Source organism: Acromyrmex echinatior, chromosome 2 (assembly GCF_024713525.1).
Source record: "Acromyrmex echinatior isolate Ae372 chromosome 2, ASM2471352v2, whole genome shotgun sequence".
NCBI classification, from domain to species: Eukaryota; Metazoa; Arthropoda; class Insecta; order Hymenoptera; family Formicidae; genus Acromyrmex; species Acromyrmex echinatior.
Genome location: NC_141853.1, coordinates 19985105 through 20003237, shown reverse-complemented (window position 1 = coordinate 20003237; position 18133 = coordinate 19985105). Strand labels below are relative to the sequence as shown.

The 18133-nt window shown below is 26.3% G+C and overlaps 3 protein-coding genes across 10 annotated transcripts; 2 read left to right on the top strand and 1 right to left on the bottom strand.

Annotated features, from left to right (window-relative positions):
* The first annotated feature begins 212 nt into the window (after positions 1-212).
* On the top strand, positions 213-11457 carry LOC105143569 (5'-deoxynucleotidase HDDC2). Of its 5 annotated transcripts, none has more exons than XM_087416894.1 (5): positions 213-1343; positions 3075-3199; positions 3345-3513; positions 3602-3838; positions 11319-11457. In XM_087416894.1, the coding sequence occupies exons 1-4, from the start codon at positions 1290-1292 to the stop codon at positions 3830-3832; spliced, it is 579 nt and encodes a 192-aa protein (XP_087273020.1). In that variant the 5' UTR covers positions 213-1289; the 3' UTR covers positions 3833-3838; positions 11319-11457. The 5 variants fall into 5 exon arrangements, with proteins under 5 accessions (XP_087273020.1, XP_087273021.1, XP_011050270.1 ...); XM_087416895.1 differs by lacking the exon at positions 11319-11457 and adding an exon at positions 7036-7164; XM_011051968.2 differs by lacking the exon at positions 11319-11457 and adding an exon at positions 7032-7164 and having other exon boundaries at positions 214-1343.
* Positions 7170-14130, top strand: LOC105143570 (uncharacterized). 3 transcript variants are annotated; one of them, XM_087416890.1, is made up of 5 exons: positions 7170-7384; positions 11319-11604; positions 12511-12657; positions 13037-13385; positions 13630-14130. In XM_087416890.1, exons 1-5 carry the CDS (start codon positions 7170-7172, stop codon positions 13641-13643), a joined length of 1011 nt encoding a protein of 336 aa, XP_087273016.1. In that variant the 3' UTR covers positions 13644-14130. The 3 variants fall into 3 exon arrangements, with proteins under 3 accessions (XP_087273016.1, XP_011050272.1, XP_087273015.1); XM_011051970.2 differs by lacking the exon at positions 13630-14130 and having other exon boundaries at positions 11319-11583; positions 13037-13522; XM_087416889.1 differs by lacking the exon at positions 13630-14130 and having other exon boundaries at positions 13037-13522.
* Positions 13709-17953, bottom strand: LOC105143568 (uncharacterized). 2 transcript variants are annotated; one of them, XM_087416891.1, is made up of 6 exons: positions 17207-17953; positions 15950-16165; positions 15430-15624; positions 15113-15217; positions 14504-14795; positions 13709-14367 (listed from the first exon to the last, which is right to left on the bottom strand). In XM_087416891.1, exons 2-6 carry the CDS (start codon positions 16080-16082, stop codon positions 14208-14210), a joined length of 885 nt encoding a protein of 294 aa, XP_087273017.1. In that variant the 5' UTR covers positions 16083-16165; positions 17207-17953; the 3' UTR covers positions 13709-14207. The 2 variants fall into 2 exon arrangements, with proteins under 2 accessions (XP_087273017.1, XP_087273018.1); XM_087416892.1 differs by lacking the exon at positions 17207-17953 and having other exon boundaries at positions 15430-15645; positions 15950-16279.
* Positions 17954-18133: the final 180 nt, after the last annotated feature.

The window sequence follows — 18133 nt, the reverse complement described above, 5'->3', positions numbered from 1 at the left end:
AGATGCTAATACGGCTATCTAATTGGTTCATGACATCTTAAGATACTTAAGACGATCTTAAATATAAGATCTGAGTATGAATACAGACAGAGAGAAACCTGAATCTCTATTAATTTGATAGATTTTAATTATTTTAGTGATTTTAGCAATTTATATCTATTAGCAGCATCGCAAAAATGGATATTGTTGTGTAGTTTACATACATTTCTTCAGAGAACAGTAATATGCGGCGGCGTTTTGCGATTATAGGAAAAAGGCCCTCATGTCATCTCTCAGGTTTTTCTGATAAGGCTCTGCGCACAATAGAAGGAATAAGGAATTAGGAATAAAGAATAAACGATTCTAACGATTATCGGAAATCGGATACATCGGAATACGCGGTTTCTGATAGATTGAAATCGTTTATTCTTTATTAGGCAGGGCCTTAAATCATCAATCATTCATTAAGCAGCCATTTTTAATACACAGAAATAAATTCATCATTGGTTGCTAATCACATGATTGCAATGATCAATCAGAACACTTAACACCAATCGCGCTTTTCTTATAAATCTAGGACTTTAAGGGAGCATTTATATTGGTCATAATCGTATGCCATATGCCGTAATCTCTAAGAATTGACTAATCACAATCAAGTATTCTTTTCTCATTCGGCGATAAGAAGGAAATATTCGAAGATAATTGGTCAATTTTTTACAGATTACGGTATATGGCATATGGTTAGCCAATATAAACACTCCTTTAGTTGTGTTGAGAGTGGGTGTATCTAAAGCCCGATGTCTACGATGCTAGAAATCGGTCTGAGATCTCGAACAAAGAAAAAAATTAACAAATCACAATTGATTTAAACAATTTGATCACATCGCGATTGGTCAATTCTTTCTTCATTCGAGGTCTCGGACCATTTCTAACGTGGACATAAAGCTTAAGGCTTGTTTAGGTTCCTACCCGGTGTTCTCCGGGTATCATGTCATCCTTGTTTAACATTAATAAATAACAAAGATAAAATGATATCTTGGTGGCACTCGGATGGAAATCTGAATATAGCCCTAGATACACTCACTCTCAGATTTCTTTCTGTTGATACTGAGGGAAACTAGGGAAATAATCATATCGTGGTTGGCTGTCATGATCACTGTTCACTTCCCAATTCCCGCTTAATTTTTTTGTCAGTTCGGGAATATTCACTCCGTTAGAGTAGTGTAGTGTGGTGGCAACCAGGTGCAACTAAGAATAATTCGATACTATTCACGGTGTCAGAACAGTTACGAGAATTTCAACCGATCGCGATGCAAGACACAAAGAGATTACAGGAGTTTATGGAGTTGGTCGGTCGGCTGAAGGTAAGCTTCAAGATGATGTGCTCGCAGCTGTCAAATCATAATATATTATACATTTATATGTTTCCCAAGTGACCTGGAATCACTAGACAAAAGAATATACTATGCAAAATGGCTTTGACAAGAACAGTAATTTCTAAAATTTTTTTCTGAAATAGAATATTGTAAAAAAGAGAGGGGAAAAAGGAAAAGAGAATGGTATTAAATTAAAAAAATAAAAGAGGGAAAGACAGATACTTATGTAAGAAGACGTCTTTTATTGTTGCTAACCTTTGCCTGTGTCGACCTATGATCAATGAGATTACTTTTTTTTTTAAATATAATTATATAATATCAACACTAATTTATAAGGAATCATGATTAAAAGTGTTCTAGATGAAGATTTGAAGAGCGGTATTCATAGTCCATTTTTACTTTAAATCATCTCTTGAGTAACATCTTAAGATACTAATAATAATACAGCTGTCTAGAATATTTAATAGTCTATTCTTATTTTAAGACTGTTTTAAGTAATATATAAAGATGCTAATGCAGCTCTCCTATTGACTTAGTCTCAAATATAAGAATCGGCCATGAATATTGGCCGAAATTGCAATAAGAAAAGTATAACTTTTTTTCTGACAATTTTGATTGTCAGAAATTGATTATGTTTGAAATATTACTTCGTATTTTTATTTTGACATGTTAAGTTGATCTGAATCTTAACACAAGGATATAGAAATAACTTAAAAAAAAAAAGAGAAATAAAGAAACATGTTGATATATAACATGGTATTTAAGAAATTTCTTATGTTTTTGACCTTATAGATATATGAAATTATATATATTTGACCTTTGCATAAACTAAGGATAATAAGCAATTTATACTCATTGTTTTGCATAATAAATATTGTTCTTTGTACGTTGGAAATTAGTATAAAAAAATATTTTTGTCTTTTATTTTAATGGTGAAAATGTATCTAGAAGTCATTGGAAATCTTTTAAACCAAAACATTTTTCTGAATATATAAGCTTAATTGAGAATTAGAATTAGAAATGCGCAACATAAAGTCAAAAATTGAAAAGAAAACAGGAAACTCATTAGTATTAGCATTAATAGAATATTATATTTTTAATTTCTTTATTTGTATGTTTGATATTGTGCTGATTCATGAGTGTTTTGATAATATGAATCAATTATGATACAATTTCTTTTGTTTAAAATTGCATCTTGATAAATATCATGCAATCAAATGGATATGTTAGATTAAATGGAATTGTTAGATATGTTGTTGAATCAACATCTTGAATTCTACAACAATGTCTTTGTTTGATCATTTATGGTTTTTTATATTTTACTTATCTAGATATGAGGTTCTAATTTTTGAATTTCAAAATAGCATATTTATGATGCAAAAAAGTAAGATTAAACAATTTTTTTTAAACCTCAAAATTATACTATTTTTAAAGACTTTAAGAAATAATAAAGTCATAAAAGAATTCATAAAAGTTAAGAAAAAATAATATTGGATAAGAAATCTGTATCATCTTCTATATTATTTTTATCGCAAACAAAAGAATTATGATAACGTTATATAATGTGTAATATTTTCTAATCAATATGCTTTCCTTTATATTATTTTTTATGTTAAGAAATTTCTTTGAAATTAAAAATAATAAATCTATATATATATTATTATATTCATAAATTTAAGAATTTTATTTAAGTATGTTTTCGATCGTAATATATTCCAGCATATGAAAAGGACGGGATGGGTAAAACGGAATATATCTGATCCTGAAACAATTGCTGGACACATGTACCGTATGGCAATGTTATCGTTCCTAGTGGACGGAAAAGAAAAATTAGATAAAATCAAGTGAGACTTTATTATTATAGTATTTCGTAACTTGAAATTTTATATTATTATTTTTATAAAATTAAATAATTTATTTACATGATATTGATATATATCATGTAAATATTGGTAATTTATGTATCTATACATATTTTCCGGTTTGCAGAATAATGCAGATGACATTAATTCATGACCTAGCTGAATGTATTGTGGGAGACATAACACCTTATTGTGGCATACCACCAGATGAAAAACATAGAATGGAAGATGAAGCTATGGAAGACATTTGCAAGCTGCTAGGTGATAAGGGACCTGAAATATTACAAATATTTCGTGTAAGAATATTCTCATATAATTCTGATTTTTTAATATTAACGTTTATTAATATTCATTAATATTTTATTTGTTTTAAAAAACATTTAGGAATATGAAAAGCAGGAATCTCCTGAAGCGCAGTATGTTAAAGACTTAGATAGATTAGATTTGCTGATGCAAGCATACGAATATGAAAAAAGGGACAACATTCCGGGAGAACTGAACGAATTCTTTGTCGCGATTAATGGCAAGATTAGACATCCTGTTATCAATAAAATCGCTATTGACATCACCGAGGAGAGGGACAAGTTTTGTCGTAATATAAATGTCTCGAAATAGCAAAAGGTATAATCCAAGAACAAAGCTGGAAGGACAAGAGCTTCCAGATAGCTCAAATGATATTTTAATCGTTACCATGTCACGCGCTATTAAACAATGGCTATTAATGTTACACGTAATTTTAATACATAAGATTTTGATATAGGTAATATATAAAACAAGCATATATATATATATATATATGTATAAAATTGATTACTTAAGTTATTTGATCATTCATTGCATAAACTGATCGTAGATAAGAAATTTATTTATGTATCTCATACTTTCTCTATTTTTTGATCTTTTTCAATAGTAAATTGATAATTATTTTCTCAAATTAAAAATATTATGATGTGTAAAATATGTATGTGTACATTTTACATATCTTAATTATTCATTGAAGTTAATTTTCGTTGTAATAAAGCTATTACCAAATATTATTTTTTAGGTACTAAATATTTGGTAAAGAAAATTTAGAAGCTTAGAAGAAATATGAATATTTATCAAAACACTTTAGCACTTTTATGAGCAGTTTTGCTTCTACGAAATATATATACATATAATCACTGCCATTCTATTCTTATAAGTGTATATAAGAGACTCCAATTCTATAAATTTGTTGACAATTCGCTTTTGTGTTGCTTTAGAGCAATTACTTTTTTTTAATTCTTCATTTTGTTCAAGAATATAATATATATTTCAATACATATCTCATGCAAATCAATGTATATAATTTATTTTCTTGTATCTTCCACTTATTGTAACAAGTTAATGTAAAATAGACTTTTATAATTCAAAATTTTATGGTTTGAGCAAATTTCTTATTTTAAATTATCTGTTTTTAAACAATAATTTATTCAATGCTTACATTTTGTATCAATTTTTTTCCGATCAGTTTTATGACTTAAATATTGAACACGTATCACATAGAATAATACGTTGGTTATATCGATGATCCGATTAATTTACTGATGCATGAAAACATGAACCGTGATATTCATCTGTATTATCCGTATTGGTACATGCACCACCTAGTATATATTTTTTTGTTGCATATAACATACACATACTTATCTTGCAAATTTGTATGAATATTTAACAATATTCATTCAGTCATGCAAATGCGTTAGAATTATATCTTATATGCGACATATTATGTACAAATGTATATAGATATCTGAAACACGAAAAAAGATACACTTATAAATAATTTATAAGTTTCTAAAAATTATTAAATTGCTAGGATTTACAATAATTAACAATGATAATTAACCATAACAGTAAAGATGATACAATTATAAAGAAAGCAATTGAAATAAATAATTTATTATTTATAAATACAAATTTATTATTATTTAACATACAAATTTAAATCTGTAATACATATGTATGTTCTATGGAGCATATACATAAACGTGTGATTTTAAATTTAAATATCAAAGATATTTAATTTATAGCACAAAACATGTCTTATTAAAAAAATTAGTATGATTTTACATTTCATAATAACTTATAAATTTTATATGTTCTGTCTCTTCTTTTCTATCATTTGAACCACACGTGCCGATTACTATTCAATCTTGAGATATAATTTGATGCCTAAATGTAATATGCTAAATGTAATATCATATTATGTTAAATTTATAATTTAATGGTACTGATTATAAGATTACATTTGATGAGTAAAAATATCAATATTAATTATTCTTCAGAGAAATACAAAGTCATAGCTAAAAAAAGAGTTTCTTAACATTCTTCTCTTGTAACAAAGCAATTTATTATGAAAAAATAATTTTTGATTCAGCAAAATTACTTTCAATAAATAAAAATGGGATTCTGTAAATTCTACATAATAATTAATGACAATAAGATTACAGCATCATAAAGTTGCGAATTTTCCATTGTATAAAAATACTAAGCATGAGTTGTAATCAAAAGCATTGATTAAACGAGATTTAAAATAGAGATAAAATTACGAATAATTATGATTATTTGTATACATTTTTAAATATTAAATAGAAATAATAGAATAATAGAATGCTTCACATATAAAAAAATTATATGTTGTCATTAAATAATCAATTTATAATAAATCTCAAATATATGTTGAAAGGATCCTTATAATTAAAATAATTTATATTTAAATAATGTGAAATTTGAAATCAACGAATTAAATAGTTACATAAGTCTTACGCAGTATTGCGTATAGTATCTCTATATGTATCTATAATATATAGAGGTACACTTAGTATATCTAACTTGTATCTGAAATACATAAATTCGAGTATTTGTATTTGTAGCTAGATACAAAAATACTATCTGAACTGATTTTCGGATACATTTCCTCAGCAAAAGTACGATTCCATCACGTGTGTGATAACGTCACTCCTGATTAAAACTACAAATATGAGTTTGATTTGTAAAATTAATAATGCCTGGAAAATCACTTATCATAAATCATTTTAATGATGTAATTGCAAATTTTTGCAATTTCATTTTCGTTTCGCGTTTTTCATTTCGAATTTTCGCATCGTGTTATCGTGTTATAATTGGAGTAATAATGTAAGGATTAAGTATTATTAGTACCTAAAACCAAAAGTGATCAATAAATAACTTATTTAGTATGTTTTTTAATATCATCATTATATTAAAATCTAATATAAATCTAATATATTAGGTGTTGGAATTAATTCGTAGCGTTTTACAAGTGATGGGAAGTACTTTCATTAATGTATTTTTTAATGCTCATGTGAAATAAATAACATTCTTTCATTAAAAAACGCTACGAATTAATTCCAACACCTAATAATTTAAAAGTATATAATATGTATCTGAAAATATTTTTGAAATATCTGTTTCTGTATGTGTGTGTGTGTGTGTGTGTGTGTGTGTGTGTGTATATATATATATGACAAACATGTACAGAACACAGAGATCCTCGGATCTTTCTATTCTATAACGAAACAGGCTTGAAAAATTTGTCGTGCGATAAAAACGCATAAATGAAATATCACCCTAAAAATATTGAAAAAAATACTTTTCTTTTTGTGGTCTACGCGTATCACTACATAATGGTAGTATAGATCGTATAGAATGGTGTATAGATCGTTTATCTTTACTTGACTTGTAACTTGACTATCTGCGAGGACAATAGCGGTCCACTATAATTCTACACAAATACTAATGTAGATTATTTTCTGTTTGGCCAATTGGACAGCTAGACAGCTAGACAGCACCCGAGTGGGAATTTGAACAAATAACAATCTATACATCGGAGCAGCAGTCGTACGATCGTTGTGTCGATTTGAATAACGTAACCGTGACACGCAAGGCGAGACACGTAGTGCACATACACATGGCGTATTCAGACAGTGACGCTCTTTCTGCAAAAATATTGTTGACATTTGACATTAATGCTAAACAACCGTTCAATTACGAGAAATTCCAAACGCTCTGTGTCCGAATGTTTAGCGAAGATGAAGTCGAGCAGAATGAGTTGAGGGTACGAGAGATCTTTGAGTTATTTGACGCAAATGCGGACGGTGTGCTGAGCAACAAGGAACTGTATAGGTGATGTGTGCGCAACTCTTCTAGTCTTTCTAAAAATTGATTGAATTTCATGTAATTAAAAGAGGGAAGGGATAGTTTATATTGTGCATACAATTTTTAGCTCAGAAATAAGATTAAAAGATAAAAGAAGGCCAAAAGGGAGGAAAAAATAAAGAGTAAAAAAAATAAGATTACTTTTTCCTTCCAACCTCAATAACAATCTCAATAACAAATGTACACATGGAAATATTTGATTTAAAATAATTTCTTTATACTTTCTTGAATTTCTTTATACTTTTTCGTTACTATTTGTATTTTACTTATTTAATGAGATATTGAATTTTACATTAGATTATTTAATTCTAGTTAGTAATGTTTGACATTTTTTCTTGCTATTTTAGGAAAATAATTTAGATACAAAGTTATACAATATATTTACTATTTTTTTATGTTTTATTTATAGATCCAACTGGTTTATTACGAGGAGAAGAAATAAACCATAAATATTCATTTAATAAATTAAGCCTTGACATTTATAGTTTTATATATATATAATAAAACATTATATATATATAGTAAAACGAAATTTCAACTTTATATATATATATATATATATATATATATATATATATATAAAGTTGAAATTACGTTTTACTATTATATATGTTTACTTTAATGTATTCACAAAGAAAGAGGTGTTCGAATTCCCATCTGAATGCTCTCCTATGTCATGTTATCCTTGTTCAACGTTTAGTAAGATAATGGTATCCGATGACACTCGGGTGGAAATCTGAACTCTGAATTCAAAATAAAATAACAAGTCATAATGGCATGAAAATGGCTTAAAAAATGATTACTAAGTTTTTCAATTACGATTTATTTTAAAAGATTTTTTGGGATTGAGAAAAATCGGTTTTCAAGTAATTGAATCTTTTAAATCTTATACGTGTATAAAATTAATCCTTAAAGCGATTTAAAAAAAAAAATATTTTTTTGAGATACATTTTGTCAGACGTTGCGCGGAATAGAATAGAATAGGTATTGAACGAATAGAATAGGTATCGAAATGCCAAGTACATTGTGTTCTTTTCAAGAGACCGGTTTTACTATTAGGATTCTAATTAGAATAAGAGAATCGAAATGAAATAAGCTTCCGCTATTATAGTTGGCTATTGCATAATACTTGCTGCATAATACATGCATAATACTTGTTATAATCATTTGGATTAGAAAATCAATTTTAAACTTTAAAGCCGTTTTTCTCAAAATCATGTTTACAAAATCATGGAAAAACTTCCTTGAAAAACTGGCTTGATTGATTTGAAACTTCGCACAATTATTACACTGACACTTTTTTGCATTTCCTAGACCACAATTTGTTTATATTTATCAATTATTTAATTCTTTTTTATTAAGATGCTTGAAAAAATATTGGAAATCAAAACATAATTTTTATTTAGCTTCCATTTTGTTAAATTTCAATATTTTAATCCAAATGTTGATTTAGTAATTATGTATACTTATAGAATACTGATCAAAAAGAACGATTAGAATATTTTAATTTTTCGCAGGACTGCAGCGAGGAATTTCCTGCGATTTTTATGTTATTTTTAACGAAAAAGGAGATTGAACTATTTGCTTCTAAAATTCATAAAAAAGTTTTATCTTGATCAGGTATATAATTTATTTATAAATCACTTCTAAAAATCACATTTTTAAGCCTCTGAATAAGGAAGATCTTTAATATTATATTAACATTATTATGATCCTGCTTGAATTTTTATTTATAATAGATATACAAGTTGTTTATTCTCGTTATATTTTTATTCTAGAAAAAGAAAGAAATGAAAGAATAAATTTATCAAATATATGTAAAATAGCATATATAGAGGAAAGGCCTCTATTTTTAGATACCGATTCATTTTAGGTAAATGCTAGAAGTCTGTAGACAGAATTAAAAAAAATAATAGGTCATTTTAAAGGAATTTAATAAGCTTCAACATAATGTTACATAAAATTTAGTTCAAATAATATATTTTTTAAAATTAAAGTAATGTAAAAAATGAGCAAATCACAAAGTAAAAAAATTGTTTTTATTATTATACAATAACATTTATACGTTAACAGTTTTTCATTATTATGACATAGAAGCATAGATTATTTACGTGTGTGAAGTTGGCATTTCATCTTTTGGTACTGCAAGTTTTGATAACAGTTCCATTGGCACCCGCAATAGTTCTATAGTTTCTGATAGATTTTATAAATAGTTTCTATGATTTAGCTAAAAAAAATTACACTTGAAAATTTGCGGTGCTAACTTCCGTGGCACCGCAAGATTCGAAAAAATCAATTGAAAACTATGAAATTTTATAATTCTCAGTGAACTCTACAGTTCCTGATAGGTTTTAACAATAGTTTCGATCTCTAAATAATTTTAAATAATTAAATAATTAATTTTTAAGTGTTATTTTTTTCCATCTATTGAAAAAATAATGGATTTCTTTTTACTACATCCAATATTTCGTATTTTTCTATTAATACAATTTTATTCTATCATTACATGAAGAATTTATTGCTAAATATTTACTTATTAAATAATAAACAAGGTTTAAAGGCTTATCTCAATGAAACTTGAAGACATTTAAATTTTAAAATCTTTTTTTACACTATAGGTATGATCTAATAATTTTTCACTAAATAGTTTTCAATTCAAGAGCAATAAATTCATGGTGGAACCAATAGATAGTGTTTATTAGTTTAACAGAAATGCCGCTATCTCATATTAAGCGTCTATCATAATAAGGGGCTTTCCTCTATTTATAAAAAACATATTTAAGCGATTTATCTATCCGTTTCAATTTGTCCTTATTTGTCCTTATCATATAATATGTTGCGAGACAAACTACCTCGTTTGTTTTCGTGCTTTGTTCTCGATCTAAAGCTTCTTCTAAGAAAATAAATTCTCTTCTAAGATAATAAATATGTAATTGAGTCGCAAGTAAATGTCGAAAATTACAATATCTCATTAAATAGCGTCGCATATACAGATTGACTGTATTTAATGATTTTATATTTACGACACTATTTAATAAGATGTATGTTATTATAATTTACATTGTCGAAATTCACTTGCGAAATAATAAAATCTTTATTATCTGACTTATAATTGAGGACAATATTGAAATTTGAAGACTACTGCGCGATTTATGCACTAAATATCAATATTGTTTTCAATTATTCATATTTTGTAGACTTTCATGACTGATTTTATTTGTTAAGAAAACATTCGAAACATGCTAAAAAGAAAATTTATGTATGTTTCAGTAAATTAAAAACAGATCTGGAGACACTGGTAGTGTCTCAGCTAACTACGAGCAGCGACACTGCTATAGTTATCAAAATAATGAGTCAGATAATAAATATCTTATCATTTCGCAAGTGAATTTCGAAAAAAAAAATTTATGTTTGTTTATTCATTTCTTTACAAACGACATTCAAATTTTATATAATTTTCAGCCGCCAAATCTTTCCATCTTCCTTAACACATTCTTACCCGATAATGAGGAATTATAGTTATTTTTTGTTGTTTTTTTTAATGAATAATTTATTTTAATGAATAATTCATTTTAATGTTAATGTTTTTGTTTATACTTTTTTTTTTAATCATATATTTATTTATCGTCAAGTCTATGACGAGCTTTCGTATTTTTTTATATATTTTTTTGTTCCTAATTATAATCAACAACTATATATGTGTGTAACTATATATATATATATATATAAATTAATGTAAAATGATTTTTTAAATCATTTATTAAATTGGATTGAAAAAAAGACAAACAGAAAATTTTTATTTAGTTCGGATTTTTATTTGTACAAATAATTGGTTAAAAGCAAATAGTTTAGAGATAAAGTTTGAATTTTTTTTTTTACAATAAATAAATTCTTGTTGTAGATGTTGTATGTGGATACATACGATTATGAATCCCATCAATGTTTTGCTAGTCGTCGATGTACAGAACGATTTTATTGATGGCACGCTGGCACTTCGAAAACTAAATGACTTTGGGCAAGAGGGATTGGAAGTAGTGGAACCGATAAATCGGCTTTTGAGGGAGGGTCACTGGGACGAAGTGATATATACACAGGATTGGCATCCCGAGAATCACATCAGCTTCTTTGACAATTTGGCGATGCGCGAACTTCATCCGACATCTGAAGTATTTAAACATGCTTGCCTGGTAATAAAATAGTTCGATAAAATAATTCAAGAAAATAAAATAGTTCAATAAAATAATTTGAATAAATAAATGAAAAAATAAATTTAATATTAATGTTCTAATTTTATTATTTTTTTTTTATATTATCCATTGCTACTTTTTTATATATCATAAATTTATATAAAACTAGTTTAGCTATATATGTACAGTAAGTACAAAAAGTATTCGTACAGAGAAAATATTTTTTAAAAAAAACTTTATTTTCAAAAAGTAAATATTATTCAGCGAGAAATGAATCATCTAATTGATATCGAATCGATATAAATTCGATGATTTTAACATCAATTTGACGTCAATTCGACATTTACTTAACGATTTTTTGTTGGATAATTAACAATTATTCATAAAGAATAAAATAGACTGTATGTTTCTTAAAATTATATATACCAAAATGATGTGTATTAATTATACAAAATATATTATTCGAAAAATAAGCGAAAATTAAAAATTGTATTGTTTGAATGTTCAAAAAAAGTATTCGTACAGACGAAAAATTTAGCTTCTAAAATCAGGAATATGTGCTAATTAAGTTCATTTGTTTATATTAGAACAGAATGTATTCATTGTATAAAATTGTTAATTAATGTTTATTTTCTATATAAGGCTTTTTATTTTCAAATAAGGCTTTTTTTATAACAAATTTCCTTGTAAGAATACTTTTTGCTTTTACTGTATATAATATAAAATAGAAATGTCTAAAAATTCTTGAACATGTCCTTTTAGATAATTTTTTTATTTTTGTGTCGGTAACATTTGAATTTTTGATTTTTTTTTATGAATTAAAATAATAAATCTTATCCGAGGTAGATTTAGCCTATAATTCTATAATCCGAAATAAATGTAAGATAATCTTACAATATGAAATAGGTCACTAAGGAAACAGCGAAACCCTTCGACACTGTTGTTTTTTTGCAATCTCATGTAATACAAGTACTTTGGCCAAGACACTGTGTTAGGAACACCTGGGGCGCTGAATTGCATAAAGATCTGCTAATATTGCCTTCTTCCAAACGGGTAATAGCTCAATTTTATATAAAAGGAATAGAGAGCTGTATCATATATATATATATATATATATATATATATATATATATATATATATATATATATATATATTTCACTAAAGATTCTCTAATTAGTCTAATTTTTTAGAACTGCATAGTAACTGGTATTACATACAAAGCAATTGTATAGATGTTCTTATTACGTAAACCTCTGGCAGCTATTTCTTTCTCCCATATTTATGAATTGTTATTTAAGAAGGCATGAATTCCTACAGTTTTTTAATCTATCTATTTATAAATTATCTTATTTTTAAAATTATGTACATCTGATATTAAGAAATTATATCCTATTTAATTATTCGGAATATTCTTTCCTTTTTATATTCAAGCTATATAAAGGTCAGGATCCAGATAAAGAATCATATTCAGCATTTGAAAAAGATGCACAAAGCTCCATAAAACTTGAAGAAATATTGTTGGCCGTTGGAGCTACGCTCTTATTTGTCTGTGGACTCACCTATGATATATGCGTAAAGGAGACATGTTTGGATGGTTTGCGATTGGGTTATCCTGTAGCTGTGATTGAAGATTGCTGCCGTAGTACAAAACCCAATGAAATAACGACTGAATCGTATATTGAAAATGGCGCACTAGTGGCACGTTCTGATCGCATACTGTCCTTGGTGAACGAACACAAACATAGTCTGGTGATGGCGCATCACGCCGCAAAGAGTATAAGTAAATTAAACTTTTAAGCGAAACCTATTCATAGGTTCATTATATTATGTAAAAACATTTCTTAAAAGATAACGACTATTTTTTGTCAAATCTAACAAAATCTAAAGTTGCTTAAAATAGAAAAAACATAAAAATTATTTTGTTAATTTTTACTTCTTTTTATTCCTGTTATCAATTATTAATTCTATAAGAGAATTGAGAAGATTTTATCTAATTCTTATTTAAATATTTCAATCAAAATCAGGCTCCTCGCCCTAATGAAGTGGACTTCCGCGAAACGCATAATCTTTAAATATTTCTATTTTTATGAAGAATGAAGATAATTACAAAACATAAGATAAATTTATTTTAATTCATTTTTACATACAATGGTACATTACACTAGCAAGTTAAACTATGCTGAAATGAAAATATATATATAAACGGAAATTTAAAATTATAAACCTTCAATTTATGGTTTAATACATTATATCAAATATCATTAATAGTCTTTCATAACGATGAATACTTATAAATGATAATATAATTTATTGAAATGTCAATTTATTTAAATATACGCAAAATTAGATACGTATACTATCAAGAATATTATCGTACGTATATTATACGTATATTATCAAGAAGAAATATATAATATATTGTATTTTTTATTAAAAAAAATAATTATATTTTGTAATAAAAAATTTTGTAATTAAATTACTAAAAAGATATATTTATAAATTTTATAATTAAATTACTAAAAAGATATATTTATAAAAGATATGTTTATAAATAAATATAATTCCTCTGTTTGATTTATTATTTTTATCTGCTAAAATGCGCCTAATCACTTTTATCAATTAATAATCGTGCTGTCCTTTCGATCTTGTTTGCTGATTCGTCTTCGACCGTCAATTCGCAAATATATCTTTGCCTTGAGCTGCAATCTTCACCTCTATATGAATAAAGTTTCGATGAGGCGTTGAAAGTTAACTTCAAGCACCTACAATTTAAAATAATTTATAATTCAAATATTTAGTGTTGAGAATTAATTGTCGTGCTAAATAAAATAATATATGTACGCTATTGATATTCTATTCTATCTATGTAAAAATGTTCTATTTAAGAGCGATATCAACCTGCCATCACCAATGACGGTCTGTTTAGTGTCTTGTTGAACCGGTCTAGCACTATTGGCCCAAATCCATAAAAGCCCTGGATTTAACCCACCTGTCCAGAAATTATTGCCCTTAAATTTAGAATTTGACATTATACCCGCGATTACATCTTGGTTCTCCTCGACCGTGTTGAATTCAACCAAATGTCCACCCATACCACGACAAAGACTACCCGATGATTTCCAGTCGAAATCACGATTACTGAAGTGATAGCAATTTTGGCCCATTCTCGTGTAATTAGTAGGACAAGGTTCTAAAAAAAGCGATGACATCATAAATATAGATTAAAACTGTATTAAGTTCTTCAGTGAGAAATGACAATGGAATCGACATCGAATCGACATCGAAATCATCAAATTGACGTTGAATCGACGTCGGTTCGATTCCATTGTCATTTCTCACTGGGTTGTAAATAACAAATTTATTTCTTTCTTTCTTATAACAATTAATTTCTTTTAAACGTTAAAACGAAGAAAATATATATCTTGATTATCATCATATATATTATATATCATATATTGTATTGAAATGATTTTTTAAATCGATTTTTTTATATTGAAGAAATTTTACCTTTCATTTTATTATTTCCAGCAATAACATAGTACAATAATTCTTCTGCTCTTCTTACTCTTTTTTCTAGATAGTCTACTCTATACACCAATTTTTCAATAGCACCTGTAAATTTTTATTTAAGGTTCCTAAATCTCATTCTTTTAATTAAAAAAATATTTTTTATTACATTTTTTATAATTTTTTTATTATAAAAAATTTTTTTCTTTAATTATGTAATTGTTGCAATTATTTATAAGTTATATTAAAAATTGAAATTATTAATATAAATTAATTTCTTTTCTTTTGAGTTTTTTTAAATATCTTATAAATCGTACTAAGTAGGTAAAGATCAGTTTCAGAAACGTCTCTTTTATTTGATGTGGAAATTTTAGATACTGTCAAAATCTTATCATCAATCTTCATCACTCGTGCGACACGAGAATTGTTGAACTGGTGCCTTGGAAGGGTAATCCAATTTTCGAGAATTTCTGCCCATGGACCATGATTCACCGTAACAGTCGTTAAATTCGCTGAAGATGTACAGCAAATAAAATTATATTGAATGTATTGAAAGATCTAATCGCATAATCAGATTAAAGGTGTATGTCTTATTGTATTTTTCATAATTTAATATTCTAATTTAATAATAAAAATATAAATAATATAACAGTTTGATTAATAATAATTGTAGACATCAGAAAAAAAAATTATTAAAACAGTATACACTTTTTGTATATATTTTTGTCATTATTGTTAATTGTTTTTATTTATAAGTAGATAATTATAATGACAATTTTAATCTTATTTTTAATTTTTTAATATAAATTGTTAAAATGTTGTATTTGTAATACGTACCAGATACCAAATTGACTATTGCTATTAACGTGACAAGTATAATTGAAGAATATAATTGCACAGCTATCTTTCTCATCGTTATGATTTTGAGACCAAAGAAGAATCTTGGATACAGAAATTGAAAGGCCGGCATTCACCTTCCACGAAATGTAAAGTAAACGAAATAAAGATGCTCCGTTTTTCGCTTGAATCAATGTTTGTGTATCTGACTTTCTCCTGGAAAGTTTACAGCAGCATGTTGAAATAGGAAATACCCGGATGCAAGCGAATATGTTGGAAAATTTCATTGTACACTCATGTGATATATTTAATGATGTAATATTAAAAAGAAGTAATTTTTAGATAAAGAGAATATGTATATTTAAAAATATAAATATTTGCTTTTAACAAAATTTGAATACTATTATTATTGTATTACCCAGCAAACAAGAATGGATTGCAATGAATTGAAATGGATTCAGATTTTCAAAAATATTGATTTACGAATTTAAAATGAATGCTTTTCAATCCTGAATGCATTTTTATTTATTTATAGGAATTGCATGGAGCATATCTCTATGCCTTTCAATCTAAAAATAATATTAGCTTTTTCTGCGCACAACACATTGTAAATACTGTTCAATTCAAAATTTTGAATTGGAAATGCAATTTTTCAATCCAATTGCATCTAATTGAATCTAATTGAATCCAATTGAATCCAATTAAATCCAAAAAAAGATATTCGCTATTTAAATATGCATTCAGATAGAAAAAATTTTTCAATCCATTTTAATCCATTCTCGTTTGCTAGGTAGACAAGTAAAAAACAAAGTAATTTGAAATATAGAAACAAATTCTTCTGTTTACAACTAAAATTACGATAATTTTTACAAAGAGAATTGTTCCTTTGTGTTTCATCTCATTACTTGATTCTAATTAATTCTTATTAAAGCTACTGATTTACAAAAATAATAATATAATATTTCATTAGCATAACATTTTATGCATGTAAATATTTCACGATATATATTTAGAGAAACATTTTCTTTTTAAAAACATTTACGTCGTATATGTATATTTCGGTATGTTTTGTTGCTTTCGTAATAATAATTATATAATACATGAAATTAAGGAAATTGGTACATAATGAATGTCGGAAATGGTAAAGAATTAAAATGTCATAGAATTCTCTTTTATCAACTTCATTTACAGAATTGACTGGTAACATTTAACCTTTAAATTCCAATGATGTATATACATTAAAAATTATGGACTTACTGTCACACTGCTATCATATCCAGTATATCGTTTCTTCTAATTAAATATATAGAAATTATATATGAATACTGCAAATCGGAAAAAATTGAAACAAAATAATAAATTCGATACATTAAAACACGCGCGCGAATAATTATATCTTAATATTAATTTATATATTATGATTTAAATTAACGTTTAGATTAAAATTTAATAAGCTAATTATATCTTTTTATTTTTTTACAAAAGGAATTTATGTGTTGAAAATGTAAATACCTTAACTTCTCACAAGATATTTTCTTCTTGGTACCACTCGTATATTCCACACCCAATCATACGTCACGGAAGACTGAGAAGAAAAGATTCGAGGACGATGTCGTAGACCTCTCTAGGTCACTTTCTCCCCACCTTAGAAGTCAAGTCACTTTCTTCGGCAAGTCTACCTCAGATGGGATTTGATAAGTTATTGATTATAATAACAATTTTACTAAATAGCAAAGGAATATATAAATTTTATAGCAGTATCACGAGAATATTGATGAAGAATATAAAAGTAATTTGTCATTTATCCTAACATTTCTTTAATAATAGAGGTAGTAATAAATGTAAAATTTTTGTAATAATAGATTAATTATTAAAATTTATGTAAGCCTTTCAGACTTTTGTAACTTTTTAAACTTTTCATATCTAATAATTATAGAATGTAGATTATATACAAATTTTTTATATAAAACTATTCCTCTTGATTATTATAGAAATTGATTCTTTCTCTTTCTATTAGAAAGAGAATAATTAAAGGATGCTTATAGCAAAGAAAAAAAATGTGAAAGACAAGTTCAAATAGAAATTATATTTAAAAAAATATATTTTTACGGCATTTTTATCCTGAAAAAATATATTGTTTTTCAGCAATTTTATGTCTAATGTTGTATTTTGTTATTTTTAACG

What these genes read in the sequence shown, in the direction of transcription:
- LOC105143570 (XM_087416889.1), top strand. Translation starts at nt 7,170, where the DNA reads ATGGCGTATTCAGACAGTGACGCTCTTTCTGCAAAAATATTGTTGACA. An exon ending in AGCAACAAGGAACTGTATAG is followed by an intron (nt 7,385 to 11,318) that starts GTGATGTGTGCG and finishes TTCTTGTTGTAG; the next exon opens with ATGTTGTATGTGGATACATA. An exon ending in TATTTAAACATGCTTGCCTG is followed by an intron (nt 11,605 to 12,510) that starts GTAATAAAATAG and finishes AATATGAAATAG; the next exon opens with GTCACTAAGGAAACAGCGAA.
- LOC105143569 (XM_087416894.1), top strand. Translation starts at nt 1,290, where the DNA reads ATGCAAGACACAAAGAGATTACAGGAGTTTATGGAGTTGGTCGGTCGG. An exon ending in AGTTGGTCGGTCGGCTGAAG is followed by an intron (nt 1,344 to 3,074) that starts GTAAGCTTCAAG and finishes AATATATTCCAG; the next exon opens with CATATGAAAAGGACGGGATG. An exon ending in GAAAAATTAGATAAAATCAA is followed by an intron (nt 3,200 to 3,344) that starts GTGAGACTTTAT and finishes TCCGGTTTGCAG; the next exon opens with AATAATGCAGATGACATTAA.
- LOC105143568 (XM_087416892.1), bottom strand. Translation starts at nt 16,082, where the DNA reads ATGCCGGCCTTTCAATTTCTGTATCCAAGATTCTTCTTTGGTCTCAAA. An exon ending in AATAGTCAATTTGGTATCTG is followed by an intron (nt 15,646 to 15,949) that starts GTACGTATTACA and finishes TTCAATATAATT; the next exon opens with TTATTTGCTGTACATCTTCA. An exon ending in AACTGATCTTTACCTACTTA is followed by an intron (nt 15,218 to 15,429) that starts GTACGATTTATA and finishes AAAAATTTACAG; the next exon opens with GTGCTATTGAAAAATTGGTG.